General features: G+C 41.9%; 1 protein-coding gene across 1 annotated transcript; it reads right to left on the bottom strand.

Moving 5' to 3' along the window:
* Nucleotides 1-545: 545 nt before the first annotated feature.
* LOC118941428 (hydroperoxide isomerase ALOXE3) lies at nt 546-27,866 on the bottom strand. The gene is made up of 14 exons (XM_036954043.2): nt 27,680-27,866; nt 19,435-19,645; nt 19,129-19,210; nt 17,112-17,234; nt 16,279-16,382; nt 15,988-16,157; nt 15,692-15,835; nt 14,722-14,925; nt 14,377-14,463; nt 12,257-12,426; nt 10,728-10,849; nt 2,769-2,869; nt 2,500-2,670; nt 546-2,342 (listed from the first exon to the last, which is right to left on the bottom strand). Exons 1-14 carry the CDS (start codon nt 27,794-27,796, stop codon nt 2,163-2,165), a joined length of 1,986 nt encoding a protein of 661 aa, XP_036809938.2. The 5' UTR covers nt 27,797-27,866; the 3' UTR covers nt 546-2,162.

Here is a 27,866-nt window from a genome sequence, read left to right as displayed (position 1 = left end):
TGCTGTGGGGAAGTTATTCAGCGGCAAGGATTTGGAGACTTGTCAGGATCGAGGGAAAGATGAATGGACCAAAGTAAAGAGAGAGATCCTTGATGAAAACCTGCTTCAGAGCGCTCAGGACATCAGACTGGGGCGAAGGTTAACCTTCCAACAGGACAACGACCCTAAGCACACAGCCAAGACAAAATAGCCGTGCAATGACGCTCCCCATCCAACCTGAGAGAGCTTGAAAGGATCTGCAGAGAAGAATGGGAGAAACTCCCCAAGTACAGGTGTGCCAAGCTTGTAGCATCATACCTTAGATGACTCAATGCTGTAATCGCTGCCAAAAGTGCTTCAACAAAGTACAGAGTAAAGGGTCTGAATACTTATGTAAATATGATATTTCAGTTGTGTTTTTTTTATACATTTGCAAAAGTTTTTACTTTGTCATTATGGGGTATGTAGATTAATGAGGGAAAAAATTATTACATCATTTAAGAATAAGGCTGTAACGTAACAAAATACCTTTCGAATGCACTGTAAATGAAGACAGTTCACTTAGGCTGTTTCCTTTATTTATTTTTGTCAGTTCAGGTCTACTTAACTTGGACACCAATGCAATAACAGCTGAGTCTGGTCTACTTAGTTCATTGACTTTCATTGATCCAGAAAAAAACAGCGAGTGGTGTCTCTCGCTCCCACTTCCGTCTCTGATCCTAATTGGATAGCCATGACCCTAGGGGATTGGAGTTGATGGCTATTTTAAGGTTCACTCTACTGATTGTGCCACACTAGACCAAAGTATATGATGATGATACAGAAGTCAGAAGTTATTTTAAATCTTTATTTAACTAGGTAAGTCCATTAAGAAGAAATTCTTATTTACAATGACAGTGTTCAGGGGCAGAACGACAGATGTTTACCTTGTCAGCTTGGGGATTCGATCCAGCAACCTTTCGGTTACTGGCCCAATGGTCTAACCACTAGGCTACCCAAAAAACATAAGTTTAAACTTAAGTTGACCGGAATATTTTGATTGAAATCATCAAAAATATTTGTTGCCCTTTGACCCTTCATCTACTTGTCTAGGTAGGGGTAATGAACTTGTAAAAATACAGCCCAGTACAACAACAAAAAACGAGACATCTACAATGCTCTGGGTAAATTTGACCCGCACTTTGACCTTTATAACTCTTGAACGGTGTGTCCTAGAAACAAGCTGCTTCCTGCACAGAGCAACGTTTATTTGAAGTGGAGTACAGGTTAAATAAAACAGAGTTGCTGACAATCTGACTTTTCCCTGAACTTTTATTCTCCGGACTAAAGATCCTGAAGCTTCTGCTCATCACATTCTGTGCATGTGTTTATTCTCTACTTTACTACAGTCCTTGCTCTGCTCTTAGAGAACAGGCTACTCTGGCGAATGGTGCTGTTTAATAAAGATGGATCAAAGCTGAATCAATGTCTGCAAGATCACATAATGAACCGACTATAATAGCATAGTATTGCATTACTGTAAGACAAAAACACCAGTGCATTTTTCTCTCATGTGGCCAAAACTTAATAGGTCCACTAGGCAAACTTGTTAACAGTATCTGCTCCACAATTCACACAATGTACATCATTAAATACAACACTGTAGGATAGTTTGAAACCCTGTATAACTCAAGAAGATCAAACTGATTGAGATGAAATGGTTGGTATGCAGATACTGCATGGATGTTTCACCGGTAAAACCTGAAGAATTATCATTCTTGATTGACAGTGAGAAATGTGAAGGGAAGGACAGCTACATTGTTTTTAGAAGAAAAGTTCTGGGAAAAGTCCCATTCACAGCCACATTTTGATAAGGGAAACTGTACTTAATGTCATTTCCAAATTGGATCAGAACATCAAACGTGTATAGCCCTTTCTAACATAATAGAAGGGTTAAGTACAATATTATTTATAATATTTTTGTTTCAGTTCAAGTTCTAGTTCAAGTGCAACATTTATCTAACAATTGAACCAAAGTCAATTACCTAGGTTGCATTTATTAGGGCACACCGTAGAAAAAGGCTGTAAAACATGCTTCAATGGAAAATGAAAACAAGTGGTTCTTATTGGACAAGTCCAGGTTGTCTCTCCCTGTATCTGTGCATTTCTTCCATTTGGGGCATAATAAATACGACCGACTCATTTTACAGGGCCACACTGTTCTCCACATTGTTGGGATTCAGGTAGGTGTATGGCAAGGGCAAAGAGACATTCCTGCCTTGGATTTCAAAGTTGTATTTCTTCAGCACATTTTGAGTTTCGTGAATCAGTTCCAGAGGGGTCTTCTCACTGAAGTGATCCTGATAGCCATTTCCAAGAGCGACCTAAGGAGGAAATTTTAAATAACATGGAAACTGTTGTTTCATGAACCACTGAGTATATTTTAATTATGACTACTAAGGAAACGATTCGATTGGGATTGTCATGAAATGTTTTAAAGTCATAGAATATACTTTAATACAGCTTCTCTCATATACTCACATAGTCAGTGGACTGCCTGCTCAGAAGGTACACCGCTGCCATGCCATTAACGGTGGTATTGATGTCAGGGAAGGTCTTCAGCATGGTGCTCTCAGTACACTGCCCCTTAGTGGTGGGAGGTGGTTGTTGCAGAGCGTTGGGGAAGTTGGGCATCCAACCCCCAAAATCAAACTGGAATGACAATGGCAAAATAGATCAAACTACTTTGCTTTTCCAATATAATACATCAGAAACATGGCAAACTAAAATGATACAATTGGTTTCATCACCTGTCCATTGTTGACTGCAGCATGTTGGACAGACACTGTGAAGATCACCATGGTGATAAACTTGACCAGCTCTGTCACTGAACTGAAAGACTGAGGGATTCCTGCATGGAGAAGGTACAGTAAACCACTTCATTCTGACACTGTATTGACATTTTGCTAATTATCCGGGATATAGTTTTGGAATGTTAACCATGAAAGGGAAGTTGACCTAAAATCCAGAAATTCCCAAGTGATTCCATACATTGAAACTAATTTGGTGGAGTTTGCCCTCTCTCCCTCACTCTCCCTGTAGTGCCGAACGCAGACAGCTGCAAAAACTAGTCACACGATATCGTTGTACACTGCTCGCTTTGCTTCATTGTCAATGAATGAGTCAATCAGAAATCTATGAATTGTGGACAAAAGTATTTTTCCATGGACATTGTAGATACTTTCACCAGCTAGCACAAGGATGAAGGACTCATCTGGACAGCTGGTAAGAGCTAGCTACTATCTTTTTCTGAGAGATTTAGAGGATTACTGCAGTTTTTGTCACCTTTGCAAAAATGTTTAAGCTTATCTGCCAACGTTTTGCTACTTTCTTGGAAAGTGTCTGAAACAGAATCTCTGAATAACAGTAGCCCTGAACCTCTAGCTAATGCTAAACTAGCTGGACCATTAGACAATGTTAATCAAGCTGGACCTTTGGACAATGCTATTGACTTTGTAGCCCCCATCACTTCTCATGGGGGGCTACAAAAAATATCTAACTACCACCAGCTTTTCAGGGAGATGGCACTTGGGTTGTTTGCTTGCTGGTCTTGTCGCTTTGAAGTGGCTGTGCAGGCAATGTACAATCTGCCAGATATGGAGTTGGGCCTGAAATAGCCTCAGTATTTCCCACGCACCTAGCTGATTCAGCACTCCTATACTGGGACAGCCTTTCGCTAATGGTTCAGAAGACCTACTCTGTTGTCAAGACCAAACTCAAGGAAGCCCTTGGCCCCAAGCACTCTCTTTCAGACACATGTGAATGCTTTCCCTAGGAAGCCTGGTGAGAGCTTGGATGTGTACATTGCTGACATCACTCGTTGGTTCTGGAGGACTTCCCAGACTATGACCACAAGGCACAGGAAGGGGTGAAGTTTCACCACTGCGGCCGGATTGGACCCAGCCTTGCAGGCGAAGATTCATGGAGCGGAGGACATCGGTGATGCCCAGCTCGTCGCAAGTTTCTTTGAAAGAACTTGTGCAGCTCTCCAACTACATGCTGCATACCCGCCAGTGGCACAGACCCCAGACTAGGTTGCTATGTTTCGTTCTAATGACACAGATGAGAAGCTCCTTCATGCTGACTCTCACTGTGAATAGCCTGAAGAGTGAAGTACACCAGCTACAGGTGGAAAACCAGAACCTCACACAGTGTTTTGGCTTCTGGGCCGACAGGACCTCCACCCCATCCAATGATGCTGCCAGAAGAGCACTCGGCTTCTCACCAGACCATCAAACTCAACATCCATCATGAGCCTACTACTCACCTGAATGCCATGGCCCAGAGTGTCACTGTCTGTAATTTATTGCCTCTCCAGAGTACTGCCAAGGCCAACATGATTGGAGCTCTGATGGTGGAAGCTGTCACTACTACTCTCTAGACTACCCACCAAGAGTTCACTACCCAGACTACAGGCACCAGTCTAATGCAAGGGACAGATGACACAACAGCCCGAGTCCACCTCCAAGGATAGAGGGATATGTGAGCCCTCATTACAGGCATAGTGTACACTTCCAGTCCCCTGACAGACATTAGGCAGTCTAACGTGTCTGGTTCCACACAGCAGGGAAACGATCACTGGATGTTTGTTAAGGAGCTAACTTCAGCCAGTGCACCAGAGCTCCCTGTTGACACCCCACGATTCAAAAACGAAAGTGACAAGATGGCTTCCACAGAGGGTGTTTCAGCTAACATACTTGCCATCTTTGAGGGAATTGAAGTGTCTGCTCTTCTTGACACATGATCGACCATTTCCATCATCAGTGAGGATTTCAGAACTTCACATCCAGCTCTGAAAAAGCGCCCCATGAAGACATCCTTTGCATTTGCTTGCTCTGTCAATGGACAATGTTTCAACAATGTTTGGACATTCCCTGGACTTTGTCAGTATACATTTCCCCTAGGGAAAGAACATCTCAAGCATGAGTTTCAAGTTGTCAGAGGGGCCCACCATTCAGTGATACTAGGCTTGGTTTCCTGCAACAGCAACATGCCCTACTGGATATCAGTTGTGGAAGACATGCTGTACCACATCACCTTCCCTGGATGTTGCTGCACCCTCTATGAAGATAGATGACTTCTCTCCATGCTGCTGTGCTGTTTGTTGCTACTTGGCTCCCTGCCAAACTTTTCAGTTTTACTTTAACAATCGTTTAATCCAAATCTGCATTTAACACATTTAACAACGTCTTATTTTTTTCATTCAACTTTTTCACCCTGGATGCTTTATCTGGACATGGTTCTACAGGACCTCCACCAGCCGAAAAAGCTAAGTAGTAACATCTAACTGCAGTCGCTGTACTCATAATATACAGGAGATCTATCGCCTTATGGTGAGGATAACCGTGTTGCAAGCCCAGCTTCAGATGCAATTGTTAGGCTCTGACAAATTGAAAACCCTAGTCATTTGCGATGCCATTACCCGCAATATTAGACTTAAAAATCATCATCCAGCGATCATACACTGTTTACCAGGGAGCAGGGCGACAGATGTAAAGGCTAACTGAAAGAGGGTGCTGGCTAAGTCTAAAACTGGTGAGCATAGAGAGTATGGGGATATTGTTATCCACATTGGTACCAACGATGTTAGGATGAAACAATCAGAGGTCACCAAGCGCAACATAGCTTCAGCATGTAAATTCTCTAGAAAGATGTGTCAGCATCGAGTAATTGTCTCTGGCACCCTCCCAGTTAGGGGGAGTGATGAGCTCTACAGCAGAGTCTCGCAACTCAATTGCTTGTTGAAAACTGTTCTCACTCTCTCTCTCTCTCTCTCCTTCCTCACCTGCTGTCTTGACCTCTGAATGCTCGGCTATGAAAAACCAACTTATATTTACTCCTGAGGTATTGAGCGGTTGCACCCTCTACAATCACTGTGATTATTATTTGACCCTGCCGGTCATCTTTGAACATCTTGAAGAACAATCTGGCCTTAAATGGCCATGCACTCTTATAATCACCCAGCACAGCCAGAAGAAGACTGGCCACCCCTCAGAACCGGGTTCCTCTCTTGTTTTTTTCCCTAGGTCACTGCATTTCTAGGGAATTTTTCCTAGCCACCATGCCTCTACATCTGCATTGCTTGCTGTTTGGGATTTTAGGCTGCGTTTCTGTATAGTGATGTGCTGATGTCAAAATGGCTTTATAAATACATTTGATTGATTGAGACTAACTTGTCGTCCGCTCAAGATGAGTCACTGAAATCGCTTCTCAAGAAGTACACAGACGTCTTCTGCAAGAGTTCAGAAGGCCAAGGTCAAACAGGCCTAATAAAACATTGTGTCCGCACTGGCAATGCCATGCCTGTCAAACATTGTGCCTACCGTGTGACAACAGACCAAAGGCAGGAAATACAGAACCAAGTTGACAAACTCTTGAAGACAGTTGTAATCGGAGGAAGCTACATTCTTTAGGCTGCACCAGTAGTTCTGACCCCAACAAGGACAGATCCTGGCGTTTCTGTTTGGATTACAGAAAGCTAAATATTGAGACCATCAAAAGATTCTAATCCACTGCAGCGAGTCAACGATGCCTTGGATGGGCTGTCTGGCTCTGACTGGTTCTCAACAGTGGATCTTCAGCATGGGTACTGGCACGTGGAGCAGAAGGATCGAGAAAAGACAGCATTCACAAGAGGATGTGAGCTGTATGCCAATGAGGTGAGCTGACCAATGCTCCAGTGACATTCAAGAGAGTAATGAAGTATGTACTGTGGGGCCTCCGATGAAAAACTTCTACTTGGATGATGTCCTCATCTACATCCGTTCCTTCGAGGGAAACACCTGCAGCACCTGAAAGAAATCCTCTCCCGATTCCAAGCCAGCGGCCTGAAGCTGAACCCTGCCAAGTGTCGTCTCACCCAAGACCAGGTACTATTCCTAGAGCACATCACGTCCAAAGATGGAATTCAGCCAGAACCAAGTAATGTGCAAAATGTGAAGGACTGGCCTACTCACACATCCACAGAAGTGAGAGCCTTCCTGGGACTCTGTGGATATTACCATATAGTTTATCAAGAGCTTTGCACACCATGCTGTACTGCTAAATATGCTGACTGAAAATAATGTTCCATTCTAGTGGACTTAAGCATGCCAAGACGCATTCTCCTACCTGAAACACTCCTTGTCAGAGCCTCCCATAGTTGTCTTCCCAGACTTCACGCAGCCGTTCTACCTTTACACAGACACATCTTGCTCTGCGGTGAGTGCTGTGCTTGCCCAAAAAGAGGAAAGGTGTTGTTTTTGCTAACCATGTACAAGAAGCTTTTACAGAATAAAAATAAGACCTGCTTGCAATAAGGCACTAAAGCCATACTGTCCTGAATACAAAGTGTTATGTTTAGGGCAAATCCAATACAACACAAACTGAGTACCACTCTTCATATTTTCAAGCATAGTGGTGGCTACATCATGATATGGGTATGCTTGTAATTGTTAAGGAAGGGGGAGTTTTTACAGAATGGAGATAAGCACATGCAAAATCCTAGAAGAAAACCTGGTTCAGTCTGCTTTCTGCCAGACACTGGGAGATGAATTTACCTTTCAGCAGGACAATAACCTAAAACACAAGGCCAAATCTACACTGAAGTTGCTTACAAAGAAGACTGTGAATGTTCCTAAGTGGCCGAGTGTTTTAATTTGCTATGGCAAGACCTGAAAATGATTGTCTAGCAATGATCAATAATTTTTTTATTTAACTAGGCAAGTCAGTTAAGAACACATTATTATTTACAATGACAGCCTAGGAACAGTGGGTTAACTGTCTTACTGAGGGTCAGAACAACAGATCTTACCTTGTCAGCTCAGAGATTTGATCTGGCAACCTTTCAGTTACTGGACCAACGCTCTAACCACTAGGCTACCTGCCGCCTGACGAGCTTGAAGAATTTGGAAAAGAATAATGGGCAGATATTGTACAATCCAGGTGTGCAAAGCCCTTACAGACTTACCCAGAAAGACTCACATCTGTAATTGTTGCCAAAGGTTATTCTAACATGTATTGACTCAGGGGTATGAATATGTATGTAAAGTAGATATTTCATTTTAAATAAATTTGCACAAAAAAATTGAAAACATTTTCACATTGTCATCATGGGGTATTGTGTTTAGATGGGTGAGAAAATAATAATATTTCATTCATTTTGATTTCAGGCTGTAGCACAACAAAAAGTGGAATAAGCAAAGGGGTATGAATACTTTCTGAAGGCACTTTATGTGCTTGTGGTGCAGAATTAATTTTCAAAGTACGTCAACCTCTGTGCCATGAAAGACCAGCACTGTCTCTTCAAGAACTTTGTCAGCGAACATGACATACCAGAGACCTTGAACACTGACAAAGAACATCAGTTTGAGGCAGACATCGTCTGAGTCCTTTGCCAGTTGCTGGGAGTTAAGAAGACCAGATCCAGCTCCTATCATCCACAATGTGATGGGATGGTGGAACAATTTAAAATCGGACACTCATCGATCTCCCAACCAAGACACTGCCCCAACAGCCTGGTGACATGTGCCTCAACCAACTTGCCCTGGCCTACAACACCTGCACTCCCTCTACAACGGATTTCTGCCTCTTCTGTCTGACACATGGTTGAGAAGCGGAGATGTCAGCCAAGCTACTGTTCCCCTCTGGACTGCAGCGGTCCATCTCTACACCGGGATTGCCAGCAGATTATACAGCTCAACTCACCGACATGTTCCAGTCTGCCCTTTGGATCTCCCATACAGAACAGAGAACATGCTCACTTTCAACAAAAACGCAACTACGACAAATGTCATGCACATTCTCTACAACCCAGGAGACCTTGTATGGCTTAAAGACCCTGCAATAGCACGTCAGAAGCTTTCACATCACTGCAAAGGTCCCTTTGATGAGTGCCTTGGATCTATAGAACAAGACCCTGGTGTAATCTACAGGGTCAGGTACCTGCTGTACCAATCTAACAAGACCCAAGTGATCCACTAAAATTGTTTAAGACCGTACACCTCACCTGTACCCCGACCTGGAACGAATGGGCCTGTGGAACACTTTCCTGCACCTCCTCGACCTCTGACCCTGACAGTCTTGTCAGGTGCCTTACCCTTCAGATCCTCAAGGCCCTGTGAGACATGGGAACACTACTTACCTGAGACGTCCCTGGATCTCCCTGTGCCTCACCAGGCCCCTTGTTAGGACCCCTCTTGCCCAGCCCATTAGACATTGACCCACCTGACCCCTCAGGAGACCAGATGTCTACACCTCAACCAGCGGTACTGGAGCAAAGTTTGTCTGAGCACCCAGGTTGCCGCTGAGTTAGTCTCTTAATTGACAGGGGAGTCTATGTACTGAAGTGAGAAGTCTATGGATCTATGGACCTCCAGCAGTATTCTTTTTTTCTTATCGAATGTAGAAACGGGGATGTTTCTCTTGGGGGCGGGGGGAAGAAATGTAAGATTATTGTATGATAGTTATTTTCTAAGCCACTGTTGTTAGTCCTACAGTGTGGTGAATTGGAATGGTAATTGATTATCTACCTTGCAACTACTTTGCGCTATTCTGATTGGTCAGATTTGGTTAATTGTTGGAAGAGAACAGGAAGAATGGCAGTTCATGAATGCTTGTAACAGTGTTCAGTTAACGATTTAAAAAACCAAAGGATAATCAGTCTCCATCCAGTTTGTATCCACAAAGAGAGTCATCCATCCACCATTGAAAGAACCATCAAATCCCATTAGTTTGTGTAACTATGTTTCCATCCACAGCTTTTATGTAAGTCACACGGTATAAAAAAACAGCTGTGATGGAAACAGGACGTTTCGGTACAATTACAATCGACATTGTGGGATATTTGTGTGTCGGTCAAATTAATTATGCAAAAAAATGGCAGTGGAAATATCTTTTGTGCAAATATTCATATAATAACCATCATATCCAAGAAAACTTGGAGTCACACAATGATATGGTGTGTGGTCCACTACCACTTGGTTATTGTGGGAAGTTTATAGAGCTGCAACGGGCCTGGCCTCGCTTTCCGTGGTTATGCTTCCAGGAACTGACACCGCCACTCATTTTTATCACACACATTTCAGCAACATGCTACAGATTAAATCAATTATGATGAACTTCCCAGGGTGGTGAAAGTGCACGGTGATGAGCTTGATGCTACTTTCCAAGAAATATCGAGGGGTTTATTCTGGTGACATGATGATAGATGCTTGACTACCGTTTGACAGATAAAAATCCATAATAATCTCATAATGTAGACTACCCCCATCCTCACTGTATCTGCCAGCTGTTTGCTAGAGCACACGTGCCAAGACCAGAGTAGGCACATTTGCTATTTAACGCAACAGTTTGTGACAAAACTATCGATAGAGTTAAAAATGTGATGGAAACACATTGAACTTGAGATTTAAAAACAAAATGTTTGTGAAAAAGTACATTTTGTCATCATGCACTGATTTGTATTGCGGATACAAGTCCCTTTGGTGGAAACACCACTGGTGGGAAGATTAGAAAAAAGATTTTAGAATATTCACATGAAAATCTGATGCCAATTGGTTTCAAACCTACAGTAGATACTGTATGGAATCACTTGGAATTTTCTGAATATTACGTATTATCAGAAACATTCATCAACAAATCAGATCTGTACATTTGTATTGCACTGATGTAGTCTTGTGATTAAGAGTTGAGAAAGAGCTAGTGTGTTTTTTAAATGAGAAAAGTGTAACCTGTGCTGGTTTCTGCCAGGAACCCATGGAAGAAGATCTCCTCGATCCAGTTCTTCAGTTCAGAGTCCTTCTGGACGTCTGAGTCACAGGTGTAGTAGTGACCAATCACATTGTGAACAAACCTATACAAAACCACAGGACAATATCAGGTATTAGCAAAACACCATGACAAAACACAGGACTGTTCTACCAGTTAGGTGCCTTATGAGTAGGGTAACTTGGTGATTTTTATTTTAACATTGTTATAAAGTGCACATGTTAGACTTAATAAAAAAAATATATCAGAGGTTAAATAAAAAAATCATAAAAGAATCATAAATCTCATGGTGACAGGGAATGGAAGCTTGTTCTATGCAACAGGGAGGGGCAATTACATGTTTAATATATATTAACTAGGCACAGATGACAGCACAAAGGGCAAGATGGTAGAGACAACAATACATCATGCAAAGCAGTCACAACTGTCAGTAAGTGTCCATGATTGAGACTTTGTATGATGAGATGGAGATATAACTGTCCTGTTTGAGTGTTTGTTGCAGCTTGTTGCAGTCGCTAGCTGCAGCGAACTGAAAAGACGTGCGACCCAGGAATGTTCAGCTTCATTTAAAAATAATAATAATTGTGAAAACATTTGCAGCCTGTCTGTCTATGGGTAATTGGGTTGAAGTGTTATGCTTTTGACATCTAGTCAAATTGTCATGATTTGACTAGATGTCCAATGTTCCTTTACGAAAAAAATAGTTAACAAAAAATTGGTTCACCATTTTAAAAAGAGTTCAGTTCACTTAACAGGATTGGTCTTAAAATTAGGTACAGCTTTTTAAACTTAATTAATCACTAATCATGTGAAATATATAATAATCTTCAGAAATTACTTTATCAAAGCAACAAAATAACTAAAGCTTTAAAATGGTGAAAAGTTGTGGAAATGTGGAGGCTAAGTGGGTTAAAATCTTCCTAGAAGTCACAGAGGATGCACAGAGAGACATGTTAAAATCTTCCTAGAAGTCACAGAGGATACACAGAGAGACATGTTAAAATCTTCCTAGAAGTCACAGAGGATACACAGAGAGACATGTTAAAATCTTCCTAGAAGTCACAGAGGATGCACAGAGAGACATGTTAAAATGCAGAATTTTTTCACGTTAACAACACTTTATTAATATAATTAGTTTTATTGAATTTTCCATGAGGTCTATTTAATATAGCTTTAATATAACAGGCTTAAAAAATATCAAAGGTACACCAAAGACACTCATTTAATGGAATGACCCAGCACCGATATTATGGGCTACATTGTCATAGTGCAAAAGAGCACAAATCTTTGCAAAAAAGACCGTAAGCCTCATTATAATCTGGCAGCATGATTTACTTTGGAGGAACGAGTAGACTACAGTTTAGTAAACTGAGCAAAAATGTAGCTGCATGAACAAGCCTCCTTATAATGCACAAATCTAATTGTGCAGCCAAATTGACAGATCTTGGATTTTTTTTCACCACAAAACTCAAGAGACCTGTACACAAACTACCTGTGAACGATGTCCCACAACCTGAGTCCATCATCCCTGTAGAGGAAGTTGGGGATTGACTCCAGACCACGTGCTGTGATGTCCTCCGGCATACAGAGGGAGCTGTAGGTCAATGAGGCCACAGCTTTCTTCAGGAACTCCATCATCCCTGGACCTCCGACACTGGCATTCTTCAAGATGGGTTAAAGGGATAGTTCACCTTTTTTTAATCATGACATAATCTATTTCACAGAGCAAAATATCCACCCTTGTCTAAAGTTTATTTATTTATTTATACAGGTTTTTTTCTTACATTGCAAAAATGTGCTGTTTCCATCAAGCCTGTTGGGTAATTCAGCCTCATGATGGTTGGATGGAAACATGGTTTATGTAACCAGTGAGAAAAACCTTTCACTTCTCTCCTTGTGTCATATAATTGGACATGCAGTTGGGTTCTAATGGCGATCAGTGTTTTAAATATCAAACAGGGTTATCAATGACAGAACTCGTTAATGACAGACGCCAGGGCAGCTCTGTGGTTTAAGCGACAAAGACAGGTTGCCTGATATCACAAAAATGATGCACACGCATAGATGGGGCAGATGACTGTGTGTTATGAGTCTGAACGGTCAGATAGCTAGCAACAATGACAAGAAGCTACCATGTGGGGAATCGCAGGTGGCTTGTTTCAGCTAGTTGCATTTTGTCCTTGATACCATGTCTTGTTTTTAGGTGTTTTAACTCATCACATCTATGCTAATATGGCTATGCTAATATGGATACAATTCTCTATCTAGCCAACAACTGTAACGATATATTTGAGAGACAAGTGCTTATTGTATTTATGTTTTCAATAAACATTTGGAGACAAAATAGAGTTAAAGTTGCCAATAATCCTTTGGCATTGACAGTTGTTTTGCCCTCAAACTGCGCATGCATCGGTTTTGTTGCTAAACAACCCTCCCGTTTAGGGCTGAGAGGTTCACAGAGATGTATCACAACAACGCCTGACACTTCAGCCTGATGATCAATTTACTCTACCGCGGTTTGTGTCGCTAGGCAACGCCTGACAGTTCAGCCTGATGATCAATTTACTCTACCGCGGTATGTGTCGCTAGGCAACGCCTGACAGTTCAGCCTGATGATCAATTTACTCTACCGCGGTATGTGTCGCTAGGCAACGCCTGACAGTTCAGCCTGATGATCAATTTACGCTACCGCGGTATGTGTCGCTAGGTGTACATCTCAAAACGATAACCAGCTCAGTGTCAAATGTGTTACAGGCTTTGATTTTCCCATTTATGTTTTGAGGTAGGACTTAAGGCACATACAGTATAGCTCGTTAGCATGTAGGGCATCAGCATGTAGAGTATGTGTTACACCTGTGCTGGTTGCCATCTTGTTAGTGGGAAGGTGTTTCACGGTGCTGGCGCAGGTCCTATTTAAGAATGGTCGGCCCAGTGCTCCAGATGTCTTGAGATATGTGGAGGGTCAACACCTTTAGGTGTGGTGCTCCCTATATGAGTTCTAGAAAAACATTCCTTTGTCTGATTTTAGTTTTTCTCCACCTTTTTGGTTTGCTTCTTGTCTGTAAGTTTGATGTGGGTTTTTCTTTTGTTTGCCTCTTCTTGGGCAAATTTTGTCGGAGCTCATGGTGGGTGTCTTTTAGGTTCCAGTTGTTGTTGCTAGTCAACTTTCAGTGGACACCCCCATGATTGTCTTTCAGAAGCCCTCCTAAAACCCCACCTGTTTTGTTTTGGTCGTTGCTCAGTGACTCTGTTAGTTCCCCCTTCTGTTTGAGTGACATTTTTGCTGGGGAACGAAACAAAAGTTACGATTGTATAATCGTATAGTGTTTAGAAGGCCTTATTTTAGATGTACTTCACGTTGTTTAATCCGAACAGTTTTTAAATAAGTTAGCTGTTAATTTTGGAACGTCCAGAATAATCATTTTTGGAGAATGTAACAATGCTAGTGGAAATGGATTGTATCAGCGGTGCATTTATAAGCATGCAGAAAGCAGGGTGCTTATTTTTGAACACAGAGCTCTCTTATGCTTTTGAATCAGTTTCCACTAGCATTGTGACATTCCACGTGTATTAACGTATTATAGAACACAATAAGAATGGAATAGGCAGTACCTCTGTGAACAGGCCATTCTCTGATATGAGGGCCTGTCTAGCTAGAGTGTTGATCTGCAGAGTGTAGCGGAAGTGAGAGATCAGGAGCTATGGAGAAAGATGGAACAATCATACATGAAATTCACACCTAAAATTGCTATGTATTGTACTGTACTACAAACAACCTGCTGCTTCTTTCAATTACAAAAAATACATACAATGAATACATTTATTTCCAAATACTTCAGGTTCTCTTAATCATGTTAAAAGTATTGAGTTAATCGGAAAATGAAAACTCACACAACTGTAGTGTTATAACAGTTGAAAACATACTCAGTGTCTGCGTGCACAGCAGTAGGTATGTACCTTGTAGATGGGATGCACCATTGGTAGGTTACGCAGTGTCGACACGGCAAACACCTCAGCCAGCAGGTGAGTCCTCAGCAAGTGAAAGTTCAGCTCGTGTTCCGCGAAGTCAGCGTTCCGCACAAAGATCTTGGCCAGGAGCCAGTCATACTCTGAGTCAGTAGGGAGGAAGATGGGGTTGTCTTCTCCAGGCTCCTGCTTCAGCTGTGAAAGGAAGCAGAACAATCATGGCTTGCTTCATTAATTGAGAATGTGTATATTGTTACAATTTAAAGACATACGGAAGTTTTAATAGTTGTTTTCTTAAAATGAGTGTTGCCTGTATGGTTCATGCAGACATAGGATATAACATCAATCATGAAACCCCCAAATCCTTAGTTTTAGGCTAACAGTATATGCTTTTGCTCATGCTTTTTGCTTTCTGGTTAGTTTATTAGTTCATTTCTGGGCAATATTTATGTCCATTTATGGGACTCCTTTTGGTTCAAGAGAACTCCCAGTGGCAAACATTCTGTTAAGATGATTTAGTTTGGGTTTCGGAAGTGTCACGTTCTGACCTTGATTTCCGTTGTTTTGTATTTATTTAGTATGGTCAGGGCGTGAGTTGGGTGGGCAGTCTATGTTTGTTTTTCTATGTTTTGGGGCTTTTCTATGTTTCGGCCTAGTATGGTTCTCAATCAGAGGCAGGTGTCATTGGTTGTCTCTGATTGAGAATCATACTTAGGTAGCCTGGGTTTCACTGTGTGTTTGTGGGTGATTGTTCCTGTCCCTGTGTTTGTTGTCACAGGATAGGCTGTATAGGTTTTTCACGTTCCGTTTGTTGTTTTTGTAGATTTAAGTTATTTCATGTATCGTTCATTTTCCATTAAAGAAACATGAGTAACCACCACGCTGCTTTTTGGTCCGCTTCTCCTTCTACAGACGAACGTCGTTACAGGAAGTAAAGATCTCATTCTTATGTGAGATGTACCTGGATTGCGATGGGAATGAGCTTATCTTCTGGGGTCACATAGAGCAAGCAGAGAGGAGCAGCCAAGAAGTGCTGTTTCCCGTGGATCACGTTTGCTGTCACTCCATGTAGACGCTTGTAGTCAACCAGGAAGATGTTGCCTTTCTGTTTAGGTTAGGACATTAATGAGTTATGGAGGCAGATGTTGCCAACAACACCACCATGCCAAAGGAAGTGTACTGACACAATGTACAACATATTGTACTATACTACACACAATTTCCTGAGGAAGAAACCATTACTCCATTTTTACAAACCTGAATTTCTGCTTCAAGGTTTTTCCCGAAAAGGGAAGCCTTCACCATGTCTTCTGTGACGGGGAAGTTCTCTGGAAGCTTGGAGCAGCGATGGATCATCATGGGGTTGAGGCCGTTCAGAAGCTGGTACCCAAAAAACTCATCCTCCTTCCAGTTCTTTTCAACATATTCTAGAAAAAAAACAAAATGATCACGTGTAAAATGAAACTTTGTGCAAAATAATAATGAGATGCTAATGATACCAGTGAGCTATTTGAATGCTGCCTTTTTTAAAGACTGAGACCAACTTACCATAGACGTCAGTCTTGTGTCCATTGAAAACGTGACTGAGTTCATCTAGGCTCTTCCATTGTTTCTTGTTGGTGGAATGGGTTTCTAGTTTGAGTGACAACAATCTGCCAGGATAGAGGAGGAACTTGACTTCAACATGAGAAAGATGGTGCAGTTGATTAGAGAATGGTGCTAACAATGCCAGGATGTCCCCCAGGGCTCTGTGCTAGGTCCACTACTCTTCAACATCCTCCCCCTAGGGTGATCGACTCATTCACAGGCCACATATTCTTAATATTATGTGTCAATCGGCATTTGATTTGGTGAAAAGTTCAGCTATTTGGTTATAATGTCTGCTAAATGGTTAATGGGCTTGTTATTTGATACGATTTCAGGCATGATTTGAGTGGCTAGAAACAAATAAATTTAGGAAAACCTTGCCTGAGGGTGTTATTACTGGCATCATTCCTATAATCCACGTTCCACCACAAACCTGATGGCCACATTCCCAACATCTCATAATATCACAATTACCTGAACTGGTGTAGGACAATCACATCTCATCTCACTGTAAAGGGAGTATTTTTAAAGGTGTGTTGGGGATATGCCAATAGAGATGAATAAATATCTAATTCATTTCCTGGTGCTGCCTCTTATGGTTCTCAACCTGGTTTCCATGTTCCCCTGGGGATACTTGGCCTATACTGAGGTGGTACTTGTGAAGACTCACAAGAGCATAGGCCTACAGGTAAAATGCACACAAGGGGGTATATTTCAGGGGTACTCTGGGAAGAGCAAAATGTGACTGTTTTACAGTAAGCAAAACCATTTTGAAAACCAGTGCTCCAACTTACGCTTCGACTGCTGTGAACTTGAACATCAAGTCCTTGGTGAAAGAGAAGCGGACCTCAGCAGGGAGATCAGAAGCCCTGTCAACTTTCATTATTTCGGGTAGACCCTCAGCATATATACTCCAACTGAAGGGAATAGACACGATATATCAAGACGGGATACACAGCCTGTCGTTCACCATTACATACAAAATGGTAGCTTAGGTGACTTCACATGAATGTGTCTGTGTTTAAGAGTTATTTGTTTCTTTGGAGTTTAGAGTTTAGAGTTTAGAAAAAATGATGTGTCATTCCACAAATGCTACAACTATACACTAGCGTTTTTTTTATACATTGTGGACCACTCAAATTGAGTTGAGACACTAAAAACAATCATAGTCAAACATGGTACAGTAGAGGTGTGATCTATAATACATTACCTCTGTACGCATAAACAAAAATCTGTACATAAATGGACAATTAGGCACTCATAAAGAAGTCTCCATTGGAGGATAAGTCACATTTACATAATTGTTACTTGAAGATGTCGTAATTTCTTATTTTCATCTAGACTGTTAAAATAATATTTTTGACTGGACAGCTGAGGAAACACATCCTCTCGAATGTAAGCAAGACATGAGCATCTGTTTCAATGGAACCATTGTAAAAACAAAAAAAAGTACATAGATGTTTAAGGGAATGTTTGTGTATCGACCAACAGTCTCAACAGTGAGAGGGGTCACTCCACATTAAACATGTGCAAGAGAGCTTCGATATTGCTGGGATCAAACTGTACGTATATAGGGCTCAGTCCCAAACAAGGCTATTATAGTTATTTTTTATTTTTTAAAAATATTTAAACAAAGAAATAATAATAACCTGTTCAATTCATTTTCAGACTTGATTTTCTAGTTTAGATTCTGTTTTCCTTCGATTAAAAACATTTCTATTTCATTTTTATATTATTTTGGTTTTAGTTTTTGTGTAAGGGACAGAAAGTAGCCTAGGCGTGGGAGGCTAGAAGACATTTATGTGTTGTTGGACTATAGTTTGAGTGTTTTTGGGGGATTTCACTTCTTGCCACTGGGGGGCAGTTTTAAATAAGGTGATGGGTCAGGTCATAGTCTCGGTTATATTTAAATTATGAAGTCAATCTCAATGTGACTTGCCCATGTCAACAGCAATCCAATGCTTTTATTTAACCTTAGTAGTCAAAACCACATTTTATTGGTCACATACACATATTTAGCAGATGTTTATCGCGGGTGTAGCGAAATGCTTGTGTTCCTAGCTCCAACAGTAGAGTAGTATCTAACAATTCACAACAATACACACATCTAAAAGTAAAAGAATGGAATTAAGAAATATATAAATATTAGGACGAGCAATGTCGGAGTTGCATTGACTAAAATACAGTAGAAGAGAATGCAGTATATACATGAGATGAGTAAAGCAGTATGTCAACATTATTAAACTGACTACCGTAAGAAGAATAAAGTACCTTTACCTGACAGAAAGAGGGGGGAAAAAACATCAAATGAAGTCATTGCACATGTGTTAGCTACTAATAGCTAGTAAAAGTGGTGCACTAGCTGCCTATTTGAAACGTTGCCATTTTCCTGGCAGAATTGACCCATCCGATTCAGAACTTTTAAAAGCCATTTCCATTTTAGCCCAAAGTTTAGTAGAAAAACAAACTACAACTGAACATAATTTGATGTTTTTTGTTTTAGTTTGTTTTAGAGGCAAAGATAATAGTTTCAGTATAGTTTTTCAAACTGATTTCTTAATCATTTTATTTCAGTTTAGGAAATAGTTTTTTCATGATTAATTTTTGTTTCAGTTTTAGTTTACTATAATAACTTTGGTCCCAACAGTGTGTTTAAAAAGACAGTAGGTGACACATTTTGTTACTTTCGTGTTTGTACCACTTTAGTTCATTGCTCTCTAAAAGTGCTGATTCAAAAGCATTTGGATGTTGTTTTGAATTGTTTCTGCATCTTAGGAATTGAGTTTCAAGATCTCAGAACCAGCCTCTCACCGGTACACCTTTTGCCGACTCTGCAGCTCCTTCTTTCTCTCTTCTATGGCCTCTGGCCAGGTCTCATTGAATATCAGTTTACCTTATCAACAAAATGCCATAAAGTGTGATTATTTTCATGTTTTAGGGTTATTGATCAACATCTTAAACCATTTAAAGTATATCCACCATTATTCCATAAAAATGGCCCGTTTGACACATTTCATAATAAACTACAAATGACATTCAGCGAGCTGATGTATAGTAGGCACAGCAGGTCTACTCAGAACTTAACCTAGACAATGATCTATATACCAACATACTGACCAGTGGCCTCCCTGAACATCAGCCGCTCATTGCCTGAGATCCAGTGGTAACAGGGGAAGTTGACTGTGTCTCCCTCTGGTGTGGTCACCACTACTTTAGAGCAGAACCAGTCATTGTTGAGGAAGCAGATTGGGAGGTACGGCTCTGATTCCAGCACCACAAACTCCAGATGGCCCAGGGAGGAAGGACAGAACACATCAAGCTCAATCACCTACAGAGAGATAGATGACATGTTAGACTGATCCCAGCAAACAAACAACTTTCTAACAATGTTGACTAAGTTGAGCCTGTTTGTTTTGTTGTTTTTCAATTTATTTATTTTTTTATTTCACATTTATTTAACCAGGTAGGTTAGTTGAGAACAATTTCTCATTTACACCTGCGACCTGGCCAAGATATAGCAAAGCAGTGCGACAAAACGAACACAGAGTTATACATGGGATAAACAAACGTACAGTCAATAACACAATAGAAAAATCTGTATACAGTGTGTGCAAATGAAGTAAGGAGGTAAGGCAATAAATAGGCCATAGTGGCAAAGTAATTAGAATTTAGCAATTAACACTGGAGTGATAGATGTGCAAATGAGGATGTGCAAGTAGAAATACTGGTGTGCAAAAGAGCAGAAAAACAAAAACAAATATGGGGATGAGGTAGGTAGTTGGTTGGATGGGCAATTTACCGATGGGCTGTGTACAGCTGCAGCGATCGGTAAGCTGCTCTGACAGCTGATGCTTAAAGTTAGTGAGGGAGATATAAGACTCCAACTTCAGTGCTTTTTGCAATTTGTTCCAGCAGAGAACTGGAAGGAAAGGAGGCCAAAAGAGGTGTTGGCTTTGGGGAGGACCAGTGAAATATTCCTGCTGGAGCGGGTGCTACAGGTGGGTGTTGCTATGGTGACCAGTGAGCTGAGATAAGGGGGAGCTTTACCTAGCAAAGACTTATAGATAACCTGGAGCCAATGGGTTTGGCAACGAATATGTACCGAGGACCAGCCAACGAGAGTGTACAGGTTGCAGTGGTGGGTAGTATATGGGGCTTTGGTGACAAAAACGGATGGCACTGTGATAGACTGCATCCAGTTTGCTGAGTAGAGTGTTGGAGGCTATTTTGTAAATGATGTCGCTGAAGTCAAGGATCGGTAGGATAGTCAGTTTTATAAGGGTATGTTTGGCAGCATGAGTGAAGGAGGCTTTGTTGCGAAATAGGAAGCCGGTTCTAGATTTCATTTTGGATTGGAGATGCTTAATATGAGTCTGGAAGGAGAGTTTACAGTCTAGCCAGACACCTAAGTATTTATAGTAGTCCACATATTCTAAGTCAGAACCGTCCAGAGTAGTGATGCTAGTCGGGAAGGCGGTTAGCGATCGGTTGAAGAGCATGCATTTAGTTTTACTAGCATTTAAGAGCAGTTGGAGGCCACAGAAGGGGTGTTTTGAATGGCATTGAAGCTCGTCTGGAGGTTTGTTAAATTCCAGAATGTAGCTTTAATTCGGCATTTGGAAGAGTACAGGGGGTTTAATACTTTGTTCACTAGGTACAGACCACACCTTCAACATAGTTTTAAAGATTTTATTGTAAGGGAATGGGTAGTATGTGGAGGATGAGGGTTGCAGTAGGTATCTCAGAGGGAGTGAGGTCTAAGAGGCTTTTATAAATAACCATCAACCAGTGGGCCTTGCGCCGGGTATACAGAGATTTCCAGTTTACAGAGGAGTTTAGAGTGCAGTGACTTGTCCTATAAGGAGCATTGGTGGAAATCTGATGGCCGAATGGTAAAGAATATCTAGCGGCTTGAGAACACCCTTACCTAACAATCTATAAATTATGTCTCCGTAATCTAGCATGGGTAGGATGGTCATCGGAATCAGGGTTAGTTTGGCAGCTGGGGTGAAAGAAGAGATTACGATAGAGGAAACCGAGTCTAGATTTAACCTTAGCCTGCAGCTTGGATATGTGCTGAGAGAAGGACAGCGTACTGTCTAACCATACACCCAAGTACTTGTATGAGGTGACTACCTCAAGCTCTAAACCCTCAGAGTTGGTAATCAATGACACATCCATAACCTGAGCGGAAACCAGATTCCATACCAGAGAGAATACTACAAGTGTTTCCAACACTTTTAATAACAGTTAGGATCAGCATGAGCTCCCACTTTAAAGAAAGGAAGCACTGTGGCTGCCTTCCAAGCGTCGATGACAAGTCCGGACAACTCATTTAACTGAGCAGCCGTGAAACAGTGATCACTAAGGTTATTACAGAAAACACCAGTATGATACTGTGATGGACATTTTTATAATGTAAAGAGACAGCCTTGAAAATGTTCATCTTGTCTTAGTGTCATAAATAATCATTGGTTCCCCATCTGGCAGAACACCCAGAATATGTTCTTTCAGTTAAGATAGGAGACTGTGCCAGACACATGCCAGAACCAACTCTATCAACTATGTAACATGTCTGTAACCAATAAGGGATAACGGGACTGCCCAGAAGAGAGAGCTCCTAATCGACCATTGTACTTGGTGCATTGAGTTGGTTGGAACATCTCCAGTGCGCTGGTAATGAAGGATTATTCATTTAATATTGACTTCGAGTGTCCCTGAGTAGAATTTCCACTACAATACCTATCAGGATTATTTGTGAGGATAACATCAAGGAGAGGAGCCTTTTCTGGGTGTTTGGGGTTAGTAATGATCTGAGAGAGATTTAAGGAGTCCCATTGTTTTAAGACTTGGGCCGATGATTTAATCATGTCCCTGTTTAGGTCACCTATCAGGACAAATTCATAGGGCCCAGGAGAGAGCTTAGGGCAAGTAGGTTACAGGCCAGTGCTGATGGTGGAAAATAACAACCAGCAACAATCAACAAAGAGCTATTTGAAAGCTTAATGCTGAAAACCAGCAAAACCAATTGTAAGACAACCGAGCACTGAAGGTGTTCTTTGGTAAAGATTGCCACTCCACCACCACTGGAAGATCTGTCTTGCAGAAAAAGGTTATATCCAGAAAGTTTATCAGTGTTCAGAACAGTCTTTCCTAAACATGTCTCAGTAATGCACATTTCCAGATATCATCCGCAGTAATAAAATCAGGGCATGGCAGAGGACAGTGTTGATATTTTATGACATTTGAATGTGCATCAGATGTCAACAAGATCATATTGTACAGCAATTTTATCAGCTAACATGAATACAAAGCCAGCGAGAGAGGGGTAGAATAGGATGGGAGGCCCAGAGTTGTGAGTGTTGGAACAAACATTTTCTGTCCCATGGTCGGGTAAACGAGCTGGAGAACGAGAGCTCTTGGTGTAGTGGCGAGGTTGTCCATAGGGCGCTGAAGAGCAGGTGCTCTTAGTGGAGGTACGTGGTTGACTGCAGGTGCTGGAGGAGCGGGTTTCCCCTGAAGTTGGAGGCATCGTGATTCCATTGTGGAGGAGTGATGGGATAAGGTGGGGATCGGAACTTTGTGTTTGGGAAAGGAGTCCTGTTCGGGGCATCTGGCTTGTGTAGTGCACATCCCAAAAAGTCAGGGACTCACATATAGTGGTTCAGGAACAGAGAGTATAGGGGGCTCGTGGTAGATCTTGTGGGTTGGATCGGATGTAACTGTGGTAAATCCTGGGGTCCAGCTGCTTAGGAGTTAAACTATGTGGTCAGGCAGCTCTTGGCGAGAAGCAGTGATCAGCAGAAACCTGTTGTATTCGGCGCATGTGACAACAAAAAATTGATGTGATTTGATTTATGAATGATGGAGGCCACTGTGTTCCTGGGGACCTCCAATGCTGCAGAAATGTTTTGGTACACATTCCCAGATCTGCGCCTCAATATATTCCTGCCTCGGAGCTCTACGGACAATTCCTTCGACCTCATGGCTTGGTTTTTGCACTGACATGCACAGTCAACTGTGGGACCCTACATAGACAGGTGTGTGCCTTTCCAAATCATGTCCAATCAATTGAATTTACCAAAAGGTGGACTCCATTCAAGTTGTAGACATCTCAGGGATGATCAATGGAAACAGGATGCACTTGAGCTCAATTTCGAGTATCATAGAAAAGGGTCTGAATAGTTATGTAATTAAGGAATGTGTTTTTTTGTAAAAATGTCCAAACCTGTTTTCACTTTGACATTATGGGGTATTGTGTGTAGATTGCTGTGAATTTTTTAACATTTAATCCATTTTAGAATAAGGCTGTAATCTGACAAAATGTGGAAAAATCTAACTGGTCTGAATACTTTCCGATGGCACTGTATATGGGAAAAGCACGTTTTAAAATTCCAAACAATTGATTGGAACAGACGACTCTCGGTCTATCAACAGTTTTGGGGGACAGTCCTACTCCACATATACTTCCACACACAGATGGATTGTGGTGATCGGTGGGGCATACCCAAAGGAAATTTGGGGGATGCATGCCAGCAAAGCCACTACACAAAACAACACTAAACAATACATTCATTGCACTATAACGGTGATGAACAGTGCCCACAAACCTTTAGGGCCTACATAAAGCTGTCCCAGGAGCAGAGTCCCCACACCTTGCCACTGCTACACCTGGCTATCAACGGAGCCTTGTATGGCAGTGAATCCGTTCATTCAGCATCATTTGCTGCCTTTAAAAAAACATAGCTGATATGGCTGACTTGCTTAAATTAATGTGGTTCCTACTGACAATTGAGGTGTGCAAACTATGGCATAAGGGGACTGACTACAAGCAAATAAGAGGCAATCAGATCATTTCGATTAAGACAATGAGTGAGCTAGGATGGATCTAGTCAATAACTTTTTGTTCAGCACTTTTGAAATGTACAGCGGCAGAATTCAGAACATGGGCCGTTCTTACAGTGTTCTCCCTGTACACCAAGTCAGAACAGTAAGATAAATAAAGGGTGCATATAAGCATACAATGAAAGCTTTTACAATATTTGATGAATACATTTCTCTGAAACAGATTAGCAGCTAATGTGCACCACCAAGTCAGAACAGTAGGTGAAATTAAGAGGGCAAAAGAGACCAAATTATTAAAGTGAGGCACATGGGCTTCTAACAGCTTACTACACAACATACACTTAGTATTACTTTCTTAGCTACAGTATACACCTCTCTCTGGCATATTACATCATGTATGGAGCAGCATACAATAATTTTTTGGGACTCTTGTTGTGCTGTGCTCATTTGAACAGAAAGGTTGCGCGGCGGTCCTTCGTGGGCAAATTTTGTCATCAAACGTTGTCAAAGTCTGGCATTCTCTGGATTTACTGTGCTTTCAAGACAACTGGGAACTTGGGGAAAAAAACAAGGTTGAATCATGATGACCTCAGTGATCTTCAGGTCATACCTCTAGAAAGAGGTTGTGATTGTGATGATCAGCTACTGTAGATAATGTGATTTCACGTAATTTTATCTGTGGCCAAAGACTTTGAGCCTTCTTGGATAGGCACTTCTAATGTAACTCTATGGCAGCACTCAATAGGCTTGAATTTTCGAGTTCTACCACTACCACTAGCCACTCACAGCGCAACTAGAGAACATAACCAACCCCTATGCTCTGTATTTTCCGCTGGCTGCCCCACCACCACAGAAAGCACTGAGCTAGGCTGAAACACCTGCATTTTGGAGCTGCCTTAGTCAAGAAAGCAAAAAATAGGACATTTAAGTATGGAGGCTTTATTACCTCAATAATTTTTTATTTTATTTTTGCTAACTACACTGCTCAAAAAAATAAAGGGAACACTTAAACAACACAATGTAACTCCAAGTCAATCACACTTCTGTGAAATCAAACTGTCCACTTAGGAAGCAACACTGATTGACAATAAATTTCACAACAGGTGGAAATTATAGGCAATTAGCAAGACACCCCCAATAAAGGAGTGGTTCTGCAGGTGGTGACCACAGACCACTTCTCAGCTCCTATGCTTCCTGGCTGATGTTTTGGTCACTTTTGAATGCTGGCGGTGCTTTCACTCTAGTGGTAGCATGAGACGGAGTCTACAACCCACACAAGTGGCTCAGGTAGTGCAGCTCATCCAGGATGGCACATCAATGCGAGCTGTGGCAAGAAGGTTTGCTGTGTCTGTCAGCAAACCTAGCATGGAGGCGCTAGTACAGGCCAGTACATCAGGAGACTTGGAGGAGGCCGTATGAGGGCAACAACCCAGCAGCAGGACCACTACCTCCGCCTTTGTGCAAGGAGGAGCAGGAGGAGCACTGCCAGAGCCCTGCCCTCCAGCAGGCCAAAAATGTGCATGTGTCTGCTCAAACGGTCAGAAACAGACTCCATGAGGGTGGTATGAGGGCCCGACGTCCACAGGTGGGAGTTGGGCTTACAGCCCAACACTGTGCAGGACGTTTGGCATTTGCCAGAGAACACCAAGATTGGCAAATTCGCCACTGGTGCCCTGTGCTCTTCACAGATGAAAGCAGGTTCACACTGAGCACATGTGACATACGTGACAGAGTCTGGAGACGCAGTGGAGAACGTTCTGCTGCCTGCAACATCCTCCAGCATGACCGGTTTGGCGGTGGGTCAGTCATGGTGTGGGGTGGCATTTCTTTGGGGGGCCGCACAGCCCTCCATGTGCTCGTCACAGGTAGCCTGACTGCCATTAGGTACCGATGATGAAATCCTCAGACATCTTGTGAGACCGTATGCTGGTGCGGTTGGCCCTGGGTTCCTCCTAATGCAAGACAATGCTAGACCTCATGTGGCTGGAGTGTGTCAGCAGTTCCTGCAAGAGGAAGGCATTGATGCTATGGACTGGTCCACCCGTTCCCCAGACCCGAATCCAAATGAGCACATCTGCGACATCATGTCTCGCTCCATCCACTAACGCCACGTTGCACCACAGACTGTCCAGGAGTTGGCGGATGCTTTAGTCCAGGTCTGGGAGGAGATCCCTCAGGAGACCATCCGCCACCTCATCAGGAGCATGCCCAGGCATTGTAGGGAGGTCATACAGGCACGTGGAGGCCACACACCCTACTGAGCCTCACTTTGACTTGTTTTAAGGACATTACATCAAAGTTGGATCAGCCTGTAGTGTGGTTTTCCACATTAATTTTGAGTGTGACCCCAAATCCAGACCTCCATGGGTTGATAAATTTGATTTCCATTGATAATTTTTGTGTGATTTTGTTGTCAGCACATTCAACTATGTAAAGAAAAAGTATTTAATAGAATACTTCATTCATTCAGATCTAGGATGTTATTTTAGTGTTCCCTTTATTTTTTTGAGCAGTGTATGATGTGACACGTACTAATGCCAAAATAACATACAAAACAGGAACCCACCCCCCCCTCCCTTGAAATAAAGCTAGAATTTATTTAATTGGGGCTCAAAACATGCCCAGGGGGCTCAAAACATGCCCTGAATGTTGATTCTCAACTGGGTATAATACAACTTTTTGGAGAACTTGGCTGACAGTTTTTGGGATGTACTCTCTCCCCTTGTTCCAACCAGTTTAAACCCCCCTAGTGTCTATGTCTGCGCCCCTGCAGATATCGAATTAGCATAAACAAAAATCCCCATCAAAATCCATCAGTTTAAGATAGAGATCAGATTTTGCATGGGCTGCGTCTCAATCCATCGCATCCACCGATGTTCAGCATCTAGGGTGAAAGATGGCAGAGCTAGAGCTGTGTTTGTCAGACCACGAGACCCCAAAATCTGTCTTCTCACAAAAACGTCTGTAGCTTCCGAACAGTTTGGCCTACAAACATGATGAACCCTCTATGGAAAGATGAGACTATCACAAGCATGTGTTTTGCTCTAGGAAGCCTGCAAGCTTCACAAGACTAGATTAAAGGTAGCGGGGAACCAGTTACAAAAAATGAATGGAAGTATATATGAAGATAGTTTAGTGCCTAAAATAAGGGGTTAAATACATGTAAAAATCATACATATAAATAGTTTCCTGATATTTCTTATATCTCTCAGATATAGGACAGATACTTCAGAGCACACTTCCTTTAGATAATCTGTTCATCTATATATGAAGTTTTCTATGGGCTAAGAGCAGTAAGGCCAAACTCAATGTTTCATCAAATATTTTGGGGTGTATAAAAGGGGTCCTACAATTCTAATAGCTAAATTATCCTGGGTATGATCATCTTAAACAATTCCACATGTTAGCTTAGTATATGCTAGTCATAAGAATGAAAATGATGTGAATGGATGTATATTTTGTCACCCAAATGGACAGATGGTCAAAGGAAGGAAAGTTGTGGCAATGGGTTACTCACAGCCCCTCGGCGGTGGCCCCCAATGAATCTACTTTTGGGGAGGCAGATGCGATGGCTTGAATCCATTGTGCCACGGAGATGTATATAGATACTGTTCGTTGTGCCGGCGTACAGCATTTCTCCAGTGAACACCTCTGCTTTGTAAATAACACTGTTGTCTCTACTACAAAGCAAGTTCAGAAGACAG

This window comes from Oncorhynchus mykiss, chromosome 10, assembly GCF_057628025.1.
Source record: "Oncorhynchus mykiss isolate SJ-2025 chromosome 10, ASM5762802v1, whole genome shotgun sequence".
Taxonomy (NCBI): Eukaryota; Metazoa; Chordata; class Actinopteri; order Salmoniformes; family Salmonidae; genus Oncorhynchus; species Oncorhynchus mykiss.
Note: the sequence above shows the minus strand (reverse complement) of the source record. Positions and strands in the feature narration are given on the sequence as shown.

What these genes read in the sequence shown, in the direction of transcription:
- LOC118941428 (XM_036954043.2), bottom strand. Translation starts at nt 27,796, where the DNA reads ATGCTGTACGCCGGCACAACGAACAGTATCTATATACATCTCCGTGGC. An exon ending in AGTCGGCAAAAGGTGTACCG is followed by an intron (nt 17,235 to 19,128) that starts GTGAGAGGCTGG and finishes TATTCCCTTCAG; the next exon opens with TTGGAGTATATATGCTGAGG. An exon ending in ACACAAGACTGACGTCTATG is followed by an intron (nt 16,158 to 16,278) that starts GTAAGTTGGTCT and finishes TTTTTTTTCTAG; the next exon opens with AATATGTTGAAAAGAACTGG.